The sequence below is a fragment of the Loxodonta africana genome, chromosome 8, assembly GCF_030014295.1.
Source record: "Loxodonta africana isolate mLoxAfr1 chromosome 8, mLoxAfr1.hap2, whole genome shotgun sequence".
NCBI classification, from domain to species: Eukaryota; Metazoa; Chordata; class Mammalia; order Proboscidea; family Elephantidae; genus Loxodonta; species Loxodonta africana.
This window is the reverse complement of record NC_087349.1, coordinates 57,944,030-57,955,700: the sequence shown is the minus strand read 5'-3', so window position 1 is coordinate 57,955,700 and position 11,671 is coordinate 57,944,030. Positions and strand designations below refer to the sequence as shown.

Sequence of the window (11,671 nt, the reverse complement as noted above, 5' to 3'; positions counted from 1 at the left end):
GCTTCAGAAGCGAATACTAATAAAATTGTGCCAGAAACTTGAACCTCAAGTTACAGTGGCCTTTTTTTTAAAAAAAAAAAGCAGTATTTTGTTTACCTACAATGTAAGAACAGTTGTATAACTGGAACAACTATAAAACAAATCACACTTGCTCAGGAAAGCAGTTGGTGTTTGCCAGAACCAGGTAATTTTTAAAATAAAGATCCTGAAGAGCAGAGTAGCAGAGAGACCGTAATGTTACCACGATGTGAATCTTTAGTACAGACACGTGATAGTGAAACTGTGCCGCTACTAGCACTTCCCCATGGGGTGGCTTCCACTGTCTGTCTGTAGATGGGACATCGCCCCTCAGAGATGACAGATGTGGAAAAGTACTAGCACACACATCTACACTGACTAACAGACTGTAATGTTTAGGTAGAACACCTTTTGGGGATGCTAGTTTTGAGGGGACTGTCTTCATCCAGCAAGTTAAAAAAAAGTATATACTTAATCATTGTGAATAAACCTTTTTGTTAAGTACTTTTGTAGTTACTGTAAAAAAAAGTTTTTTTTCCTTACTAAACAGGTATTGGGTCATTTTTACCCGTTAAAAAAACTGGCTGTAGAATCGCAGTTTGATTTTGTGCTGGATTTAAAAGAAGTGGGGTTTCTTAATCAGGCAGTGATACACATGGGTAATTTAGCAGGAACTCTTGTACTATTACTGAATAAATGTATTCATATCAGCACGTTCTGTATTGTGTTATGTGGTATAACTTAGCACCGCTATCCTTAAAGATTTGGGGCTATTTGCATTATTTTTTTTAGAGGTTAACCCTTAAACACTCATGCACAGTCTAAAGCCTCTTAAGAGGCTAAGGCCTAAGGTAAATGTAGATTTTATATATATTTTTAACATAAGAAGAAAATACTCTTCATAAATTCTTTGAAAACTTTATTACTTTGTGCAATATCTTTAAAAGTACACTTAGTCTCATTGTATGCCTTTTTGTAAAAAAAAAAAAAAAAAGACGCAAGTGTGAGTACGCATGGGCGCACACAGTTTTGCCTTAGTTTTGACTTCAAGGGTACCTAGAAAGATGAAATGAAGCCCCTGACTAAAACCCTTCCAGCCTTAAGGCTCCTCCCAGTGGGATATGGGTTCTTGGAAAAAAAGTAACAGGGACACACCTGCCATGGACTGGACCATGAAGTTTTTGTAAAAAGCTAACACGAGGTGGCTGAAACCCTGGTGGCATTGCGGTCAACAGCTACGGCTGCTAACCAAAAGCTCAGCAGTTAGAATCCACCAGGCGCTCCTTGGAAACCCTATGGGGCCGTTCTACTCTGTCCTATAAGGTCGCTATGCATCGGAATCAACTGAATGGCAGTGAGTTTTCAACGGGTTAAACACTAGATGAGACTGCAAAGCACGAGTCTCAGACACCCAGCCCCTCTCCCCGCTGCCACCCCAGTGGCCATCTTGTGCTCTCCCTGCTTACCTGGCTTCTGAGCTCTTCATGTGGATCTCCATTCTGCCCCTATGCCAAGATAAATGCCCTACCACCTCCCAAGGCTCCCTGTTTCTTCAACCTCACGTACATGGCACAGGAACAGGCTGGGCGCTTCACAATGCAAAAAATGGAGGATGCTGTTTTATGAAAGTCCTTTGCTTTCCAGACCGGGAGGAAACTTAGTGCATCCCAAATCAGAGTAGTCTTACCCATTCAGAAACTGTCTCAGGGAAAAATAAAAGTTTGCGCCCCAAATGAAGCCTTACCCCATAGAAATGTTTGCCTTTTATGTATCTAGTAGAGTGAAAATGAGAAATTCATCTTGATTTCATGCTTGAAAAAGTATCTGAGTGACAATTTCAGGGGAAAGCATAAGAGTAGAAGAAAAAAACGTAATTAAGAGCATAAAAGTTGACATTACGCTATAAACGGGAGTCCGAGCCTTTCATGGGAAATTCATGCCAACTTATCAAATGGTGAGATATTTAAAATATGCTGCCTATATGAGGTGTCAGGCAGTGACTGCAGTTGTCTTGCCTCTCTTTATTCCTGTCAGTTGGGGGCCTGGCTCTCCCCTGCCCATATACTCTGCAAGCTACCCAGTATCTTCCCAATACATTCTCTTTAAGTTTATGTAAAGTAAAATACTCTTTTATTTTGGTAAGAATTTATTATCGTGGAATAACACAAGGAAATATTTTAAACACTAAGCATATAAAGTTAAAATAGAACTATATAACAATAGAAAATGAATGAGCAAAATGAATGAAACTGAAGCACTGAAAGAAGTGAATAGAAATACCATTATTTCCTCTGGTCAAAAGGTAAAAGTAAATAATTTAAAAAAAGGTAAACTAGCCACAAGAGATCTGGGACAATGGATGTGCTTAAATTATGCAAGTCTGCAAGGAAGTCATCAAAAAAGAATGAGATATATAAGCCTGTTATGAAGTTAAGCATAAATAGTCCTTCTCTGGAACTGCACAGAATATCTAATTTTATCTTTTCAGCAACTTCTTCAATCTTACATTCAGAAACTCTGTGCTGGAGTGACAACAGCGCAAACACAATTTTAAACACTTTTTTTCAAGCAAGGGAAAAAATTTTTTAAAAATGGTATTGTCAATAAACCAATTTCGAACTGAATATTTTAGCATTTTAACCCTACATGTGCTTTATTAACATTTTTTAAAGCAGCAGTTCTAAGGATAGGTCATTCCTTGAAGCACTGAGTGTCTTTAAAAATACAGCAACTACAGCAAATTGAAAGCACTCCCTATGCTGTACTGTGTGATAAGCACTGATTTATTCCTTCCCAGACCTGGGGGTCACTGCAGCTGGCACACTCCAGAGGACGCTACTTCCTCTCTAAAGACAGTGTCTCTGTGCAAAAACCAGTCAGTCCTCCAATCAGTTCCTTGAGGCCTCCCTGTCACCCCACACCTACCTGCTGATGCTCTTAGTGGAAGGACTGGCAATGTTCCTTTAAGTCAGGATTTACTGCATGCTAATTAATGACTATAGATAACTGGAACATCTTAGGCATCAGGGCTGTCAATCTATGCACAAAAATTTAGGAAGGAGGAAAAGGCATACAATGGACATAAAGGTCAAACAACTACTCTCTGTTTCCTATCACAGTTATATAATGGATCGGGCGTATAAATGTTTCTTAGTAGCATGATACAAACTGCTACTTGGCCTCAAAGTTTCTCTCCAAATTAGATATTTAAAAACAAATAATGCTGTGCTTTTATTTAGTGCCATGGGTCCATTCTCCCTGCTTTGGTGAATGAAAAGTCATAGATACTTAAATACATCTAGAGCATCAACCATGAGTACACATATAGGTATTTCTTGAGAATATCCATTAATACTCTAAACTTATCAGAGAAACCTGCAAATGGCTCTAAGAATATTTAACATGGGGGACAGAGTGGATACCCAGAACATTAAAGTTTCTAAACTTTTTTAAATCATCATCTGCACTAAAAAAAAAAAAAAAAAAAACTTGGAGGATGACTATAAATTATATACCCCTGGAGCAACCAAGCCTCCCAAAAGGCACATAATAATGATTTTCACGTGAAATAATTTTCATGTAAAAATAATTAAGGTGAGGAAAAAGAGAGCCTTGAAGAGGGAGAGTAAAAAAGATTTGTTGACTACTTAGCTAGCCACTTACAGATTCTTTCAATGTAGGGCTCATGTAACTATAACTATGAAGCATAAGTAGCTTTTACATTCAAATCTATAAACTCTTTTATAGTCAAAATAAACCCTATAACATTAGCTTTTTATACACTCAATACCAGAAAACATTCAACGCACATTAAAAAGTGATCATGGTCAAAAGCCACTTTATTTGCTACATCTTTAAATCTGTCTACCCTCCTGTCCTTTGCTTGAGTCATGTGGCAACACTGCCCAATGTTTGCCCAAGCCTTAGTCTGATTGCATTTTTATTGTATTTCCAGCAATCACATCCTTTCTTGTCATAAAAAAATGATATATCATATTTTTGGATGCTTACTTTTTCAAAGACTGTCAGAAGAGAGGTCTATTACAGAAGAAATAAACACACAGAGTATGAAACATTGCTTTCTAACCTGAGGCTTCAATTCAGCCATTTAAAATGATTAGTCATGGAGATGAAATGGAGTCTGTCCACAGACATTACCAGGAAAAAGCAAATTTAGAGGGTATTTCCGAAATCTTACCTGCAGATTCCATTCATCTTAAGAAAAAAAGAAAAGGAGGAAATTCAGAAGAAGTTCGCATACAGAACCTTTGATCCTATCAATTTCCAAGTTCACAAGGGTAGCCGTGCTAGGATAGCCTCCTTTTAGCCAGATGGCTGTATTATAATAGCTACCAAACTTTGGTTTTAAAGGAGTGACTTTTAACATAGATTTCTCATTTTTCTATAGATTAAAAAGGTATAGGGTTCAAACCATCAGATTCTTTCCCCCCTCAGCTGTTTGTGTAACTTCACAGTTGCTGCACACCTGTGGCTTTAGGTTTCATTTAGCCCTTTCTGGCCTGTTGAGGCTTTCAGCCCAGATTGTAGAGCCTTCTATCATCTTGCTTCAAAGTCAGTTCTAATGACCTGTTGGGATTCCTTAAATCCCACTGATGACAAATATCTTTAATAAACAGTGTAAAAGCTGTTTGTTTTAAACAAGTCATTCATTTCACACACAAGGGTGGCTATAAAGTTTTTTTTAAGGAATAAAACTTCAGGCCATACAGGGTTAGGGTATTGACAAGTTGGAAACTACTGATTCACCAGCAGCTGCAGTCTTCACGTGTACTTGGTGCATTTGTTTAATCTCAGCAGGACATTCTGCTGCAGGGCTCACAGCAGATGTGCTCTGGTGCTGAAAGATAACGGCTGCTGAGGCAGGCATTGTATGCCACCAGACGAAGAGTGGACAGGCTAGAGCAATCATCCCCAGGGACCAGCAGCACAGGGTCTCAAGGCAGGACAGCGGCTGCACTACTGGACTCCTGGCTCCAGCAAGCTGTGGAGGCTGCAAGATTTGCTGGGCATTTTCTTCTGTTGCTCAATGAACCACTCAATAAAACTGCCTCAATTTAAAGGGATATCACATGTTTTGGACAAATGCTAATTATGGAGAGACAAATTTACAGCATTGACCCCTGTATTTACAACATCACCTGCTTACAATCTTTAAGGAACATTCGATGGATGATGATGATGCAATCTGTAATTGTCTTTAGGCATTTGGCAAAATACACTTGTGTGTAACAGCTGTTTGTTTTTTTAATTTTAAAAATGTTTATGTATGTACAATTGTCCTCGTATGCCAATATAAATATGAAAAGTAAAAAAACAAAAGTAAAAATACATGTTTAAAGTTAGATATGGGGTATTGGCCTTTCAAAGCTTAAAAGTCCTGCAGAAAAATCCTATATGCCTTAGCCCTGCATGCTAGTTGCTATTGCTGGATGTTGTTTCCTTAAATGTAGAAAACAATAAACAGAAGCTTCATGCACATAGCATTACGGTCTACAGTGAGAATGTGCTTCAGAATGTCAAGTTCTGAATACACTACAGTCCCTTAGGAAACTTGCTACATTTGGGTCATGTGAGACAGTGACAGTTCTACATATATCTGTCATGCGGATTATCCACTAACATACCAGTCCCTTTATCTGTTCCATGTTATAGTATAACATTTCAGTGGTTCTTTTCATGATTCGGTTAAATCCTAAGCAAATGACAAAAAGAAAATGATATCCAGATGTGATAATCAGCTTCCTCTCCTCCGTGGCATCTAAGGGTCTTCATGTTGTCTGAAGAGCAGACAGATTTCCAGTGATTCCGTGAGGCTGGATTTCTACAAAAGTTGAAGTAAACAGTTTCGATGTGTCACATGTAAACAGTTGATCTTAAATGGATGTCTCCCATAGCTGCACAACAGAGAAGGGCAAAAATACACATTGTGAAAACAGGAAACATATATTCTAAATCATGAAGACAAAAAACAGTGAGTTGGTTCCACCCATATATACGATTATGGATACACACTTTTGCCAAGTCTAATAAATGGATAAAATAAACTTTAATTTTTTGTTTTCTCTCTCTTTTCTCTTAACCTGTGTCTCAATCTTTTTAACAACTGCTTCCTTTTGACACACAAAAAAACCTCACATCCTTATTTAATTTACTTGAAATTTTGAATAAATTAAACATTGTGTCTAATACAAAATAAATTTGAAATATGAGAAACTACATATGTCTGTCTTTCCCCACAGAACTCTGATACACCAGCTAGTGCAATGGTTCTCAACTCCAACTGCACATTACAATGATCTGGGGAGGTTTTAAAAAGTCTCACTGTCCAGGCAGCGCACCAAACCAAGTAAATCAAAATCTCTCGGGGCGGGACACAGGCCTCAGTGTACTTTAAAAGTTCTCCAGATGATTCCCAGGTACTGTCAAGGCTGAGAAACACTGACTTCAGGGAAATGTGATTCCAACAATACCACCATCACCCATTTAAAAATCACTGAGTGGGCTTATTACCAATGCTATCCAGTGTCCAATTCCATTCCCACCTAGAAAAGTACTCCCTCTCAGGAGTTGATGTTATTGGAGTAGAATGGTGCATTCAGGGCATGATGTCACTTCCTGAATTCTCCCACCCTTTCCTTCTCCTTGCCTCTGTCACCAGCTCTTTACACTAGCCCTGTTGAGATCCATCTTCTGTAATGTTTAGTAATTGCCTTAATGGACTGAAAGCAACTTTGGCACAATTAAATATGAATACAATTGAGTAAGTATACCAAAGAAGTAAGGTCAATTTAAAAAAAAAAAAAAACCCAAAATGATAAAACGTGTTTCCAGGAAACATGATTTTGATTTAATTATTATAAACAAAGACAGGGTGAGACTAGTGTGACTTAGACTGTATCCAATTTCCATCTAAATTTCATTTTTACTGGACATTTGGGGCATGTCATTATGTAGCTAATGAGTTTCTGGGACAGAAAATGGAGAAAAAGCCAAATGACTAAGTGGATGTTTCCACATATATGTATATATACTTTATATATTTATACATCTTTTTCATCAAAAGATACCTCCCTACCCTACACCCTTTGGGAACCAAAGCAATCTCTCAGTGCGATCCCTTACAACGTGAGGATCATTGTGAGCACATGATACCTGTTGGTGCAGAGAATGAAAAGAATGGGTTAAACAGGGACCTGCAGGGTATCTGTGGCATCTGAACTTAAGTTTGGATTACATTATGGAGTAATAAAAAGTTTAGGCTTTGGCCTCAGGGAGCCTCAGTTTCATCATGTATGGTTATGAAGATTAAATAATACGTGGCAGCTTACAGAAAGAAGAAAGGAATAAATGAATGACACTGGGGAATCCTGAGTTATTACTCTCCAAGTAAGGAAAGAGGAACAAAGAATTCTAAGTCATCACCTGGAAAAGACCTGACTTTGGCATGTCTGTGTCACCTCTCCCCGACAGACAGGAAGATCTGCTTGGTCAATTCTTCCTGGCCCACAAAGACAGCCCAGGGACAGGGGCCCATTCTGGAGGACTCTACCACAGAGGTTCATATGGAGGTGCCAAAACAGACAGAACGAATCAGGCCTTTCACACAACTATACCAGTGGCCACAGTCTTATCAGTCATTCTGTTTAGCCTAAGGAAGGGGCTGTGGGTCAGCCATTTCTTCTAGGAAGGTATCAATTTCACAGGATCTCATGTGAAAAGGTCTCAAACAACCTGAACCACAGTATGACAACAGCAGAGTCAGTGTCCTCAACTTGATGGAGCAAAACAGCAATGTGAACAACTTAGTGGAAAAAACAGTGAAGTGTTGTAGCTGGACAACTTCCCAGAAGGATAAGAAAGACATTAGCCTTAGATTTCATTATCATATACTCATATGATGAACAACCAGATGCCTATTACAAATCTTTTTTAAAGCCAGAAAGCTGAGTTCTGAGAATCTGAGTCATTTTCTTTTCTCTTACCATTTCCCATATTAGCATGTAAAGGTAATTTTTTACGATTAATAAAAACACCACTGATTGTTTTTAAAATCCTTTTGATAATGGTGATTTAATCAATGATTGGTATTTTCTTACTGGTTTTGGGTTGTGTGAGTTGAAATTTGAATGATACATGTTTACTTTGAACCCCATACTTTAGCTTCAGGATCAGAGACTCTGAAACATCTTTCAAAACCAAAAAGGAAAGGAACCAGGATCCATGAGCAAACAAATCTCCCCAGGCTTTTAAACTTTTTTTTTTTTTTTTTTTTTTGCAACATTGCTTCTGAGAAGATCAACATTATTGTATAACTGACCACAGCAGAGCCTAGACATCAATAAAGGCAATTATTCTTCACTTATATCTTTCACTGAAGCCTCTAAGGGCTGGTTTGCTCCTCTGAACACTCTATCTCAAATTTCACATAATGGATGTGTTCCGGGAATGCTGTGAGACAGCATGGAACCATGATCACAATGTAAAAGAGGAGTTACTTTTTAAAGGAAACTTTAGGTGATTCGCTTTTTTTTATAAAAATAATCAGTTCCTCCATGTTTTTAAATTTGGCACTTTTCAAAATGTAAAAAGCAGCTAAATTGAGCCACATTTTACCATATTCTTCTAATATTACTGCAGGCTCCCTTTCCTAGTATTCAAATTCTATCCTCATCCCCAGGACACTGGTCTGGTTTTCTGTCACAGGCTCCCATTCCTAAAATCCTGTCGGCTGCTATTAGCCATGGGAGACATGAATAAATAATCTGGGATAGAAACAAGGCTAATTTTACTTAGTCTGCCCCCTTCCAGGTGTATTTAAAAATTGGTAAGGCAAAATAAATTGTTTTTTCTATTCCAGGTTACAATATATTATCGACAATGAATAATAAAAGATATAAATAAGCAACACTTATTTGTTAATATACACCAAACATCTTTACAATATACATAAGTAATTTGCAAACAGAAATCTGAAACAAACTCCCCAAAATCCTATTTTCAAAGTTAATTTTTTAAATTCTTTTGTGAAGAAAGAAAAATGGCTTTCTCTTTTAAAATACATGCTCCTAAGATATATGCTAATGACTGAGGATGTAAGCAAATGGAAGGAGCTTCCACCTACCCTGGCACTTTGTCGGTTCACTTTCTTCTCTTCATCGGGAAGCGGAGGCATTGGATAAGGGTATTTTCTGCTGGAGGCAATAGATCCCGTTGATGAAGAAGGAGACTTGGCAGGAGATAAAGTCCTGAGATGTTGAGAATATATGAGATAAATATCATTTGATTGCCTAAACTCAATTTCAAGTATTTGAAAAGTTCAAAACAAACCCTCTGAGTTCTACTTTCACAGGCTTAACTACTGGGAAGTTCCTCTGTCATTCCCAACACTGCAATGCTGTAATTTTATCTTTCTAACTTCATAATTGTAATGGATTACTTAGATGTTAGTACACAGAATCATACTTTTCAACTAAAAAGCCAACAACCAAGTTTCCTACAGAACAGATAAAAAGCTAAAATGGTAAACAAATAAAATATTCTAAGAGCTCGTAATGGTAAATTAAGTGCACAACATATGTGTATAATGACTTATTTTTACCATTTAATGTAATTTTTTAAAAAGTACAGTAATTCCAATTATATCTTAAGATCTTAAAATACAAAACAATTAATATAGTTATTAGTTGCTAAGTCGCACACCAGTTTACACAAAACTCATGCATTCAAAGGCCATTGTGTTAGTTGTGAAAACAAAGGCAGATACAGGGAATTTAATAATAAATTAGTAACATGCAAGCAGTAAAAGTGCAGAGTTTAAGCCAAACAGTCTGATGAGAACATACGACAATGGTCTGATTAGTCCCTATGGTCAGCATTTCCCCACAGGGGAGGATTCTAAGCCATACCAGGTGATCTTGGTAACTCGTGTAGGGTACGCTTGTCATGTCATAAGGTGGCTACACTTTATTGACTGGAATTTTACTAAAACTAAACAAAACAACAACAAAAAATACCCTTCCTGTTCTGAGAACATGGGTTCTATTTATCATGGAGACAATTCCATCTGAAAGGTCTGGATAAGCTGTTGATGTATTATGCTGTACTTGTTTGATTTCGTACATGAGTGGTAGTATCTGTGACTAAGCTGGGTACATTGGAAAAGCCCATACTTGCTGTTAACTTGCTTTTAAAGTGAAGAAAAAAACACGGCTGAGAATGAAAATAACAATTTACAACATACAAATGGAAAATAGAGGTGCTAAGTCTGCAGTAGCTATCCTATTCACAAATGTCACTGCTATACATGCCTGAACTCTTCAATTCCTGGTGCAAGGCGGTAACGACCCACATCACTGAACGGGCTACACCGCCGCACTATAACTATTTATTTCAGTAGAATGTACCTCATCTGCTGTGGGTGACTGACCCAGCCTGGGAGTGGTGGGGGTAGCACTGGTCAGGGGAAGATCTGCAGCCAGCACTGTGCCCAACAGCTTAAAGGTGTCTTTTTCTCTCCCTTTTAAATGCTTGGTCCCTATTCATATATCCTTTGCTCTGGTTCTGCTGTAGTTTCTAACTCAGTTTCCATTTTACGGACATTGAATTCAACTTAACATCTGGAAAACATTTTTCCTACAAACCATAAGATCCAAGTGAACATTCTTGCTTACTTTTAAGGATCTAGAGTGTTTCGGCTCACTTTTTATCTGTAACTCCTAACATTTCCTCTATTTTTGGTAAACTGCCAAGACAACGCCTTACTGTGAACTGCTAGAACTTAGCAGCTATTTGACTTTCATCATTTTAATTCCCACCATAGCTGAATGGATAGGAGTAACTAAGAATATCAGTACTTCAAATCCTCTAAAGTAGCTAATAGGGTAATAGGGTGCCACCACATAATTTTTCTAATTCGGAAATTAAATTTTCTCCTTTAATTTTAGGAAAACATTTCAAATAGAACTATGATTTTTAGAAAATAAATTCATGTGTGTAAAGTGAGGACAAACTTTTAGGCATCTAAATGCCTTTTACTAAAATAAGGGTTTCAGATTTTTAGCCTAATCACTACTGATAAAATATCTAAGTTCAAGAAAGCTGGTCAGGTTCACAAATAACCAAATCTTGTTTTCACTAAGGGATAATAAAAAACTAGTCTTCTTTTGAATCTGCTGCAGTGTGTGTGTAAATATGCATGAGCTGTTGCCTCATAGCCTCAGTAATGCCAGTCATTCACTCGGCCACTGGTCCAAATGACTACCCTTGAACACATACGAGGCCATTCCAGCGAGGGGTGCTGAAGATCCAGTCTTCCCTTCAAATATCTTTCCATGGCCAATGCCAATAATATGTTAAAACAGAAACAGGAGGTACTCTCCAGAGCCACAAGGAATTGCACATATACTACTTCTCGTGTTAACACACTGGTTAATTGACCCTTTGAACCCTGAGGGGAAGAGAAGCCAGGCAGGACAGTTTTAATAGGAGAAAGTGCAACAGGCCCTGGAGGTTGGGTTGTGCATGACAGCATATAAGTGATGATCTCAGGGGTGGGGGGCAACAGAGCAGGAGTCAGAATAAGAGTAGAAAACAAGGCAGGGCAAATCAGTTTAGGGAAAATAAATACAACTTC

At 37.9% G+C, this 11,671-nt stretch overlaps 1 protein-coding gene across 1 annotated transcript in view; it reads right to left on the bottom strand.

The window, feature by feature from the left end:
* Nucleotides 1-987: 987 nt before the first annotated feature.
* Nucleotides 988-11,671, bottom strand: part of ADAM22 (ADAM metallopeptidase domain 22) — a 64,381-nt gene continuing 53,697 nt past the window's right edge. The window contains exons 20-21 of the mRNA XM_064290404.1: nucleotides 9,161-9,284; nucleotides 988-5,933 (exon numbers count right to left, since the gene is read on the bottom strand). Coding sequence (XP_064146474.1) covers nucleotides 5,913-5,933; nucleotides 9,161-9,284 — 145 coding nt within the window. The 3' untranslated portion in view covers nucleotides 988-5,912. The remainder of the gene's footprint in view (nucleotides 5,934-9,160; nucleotides 9,285-11,671) is intronic.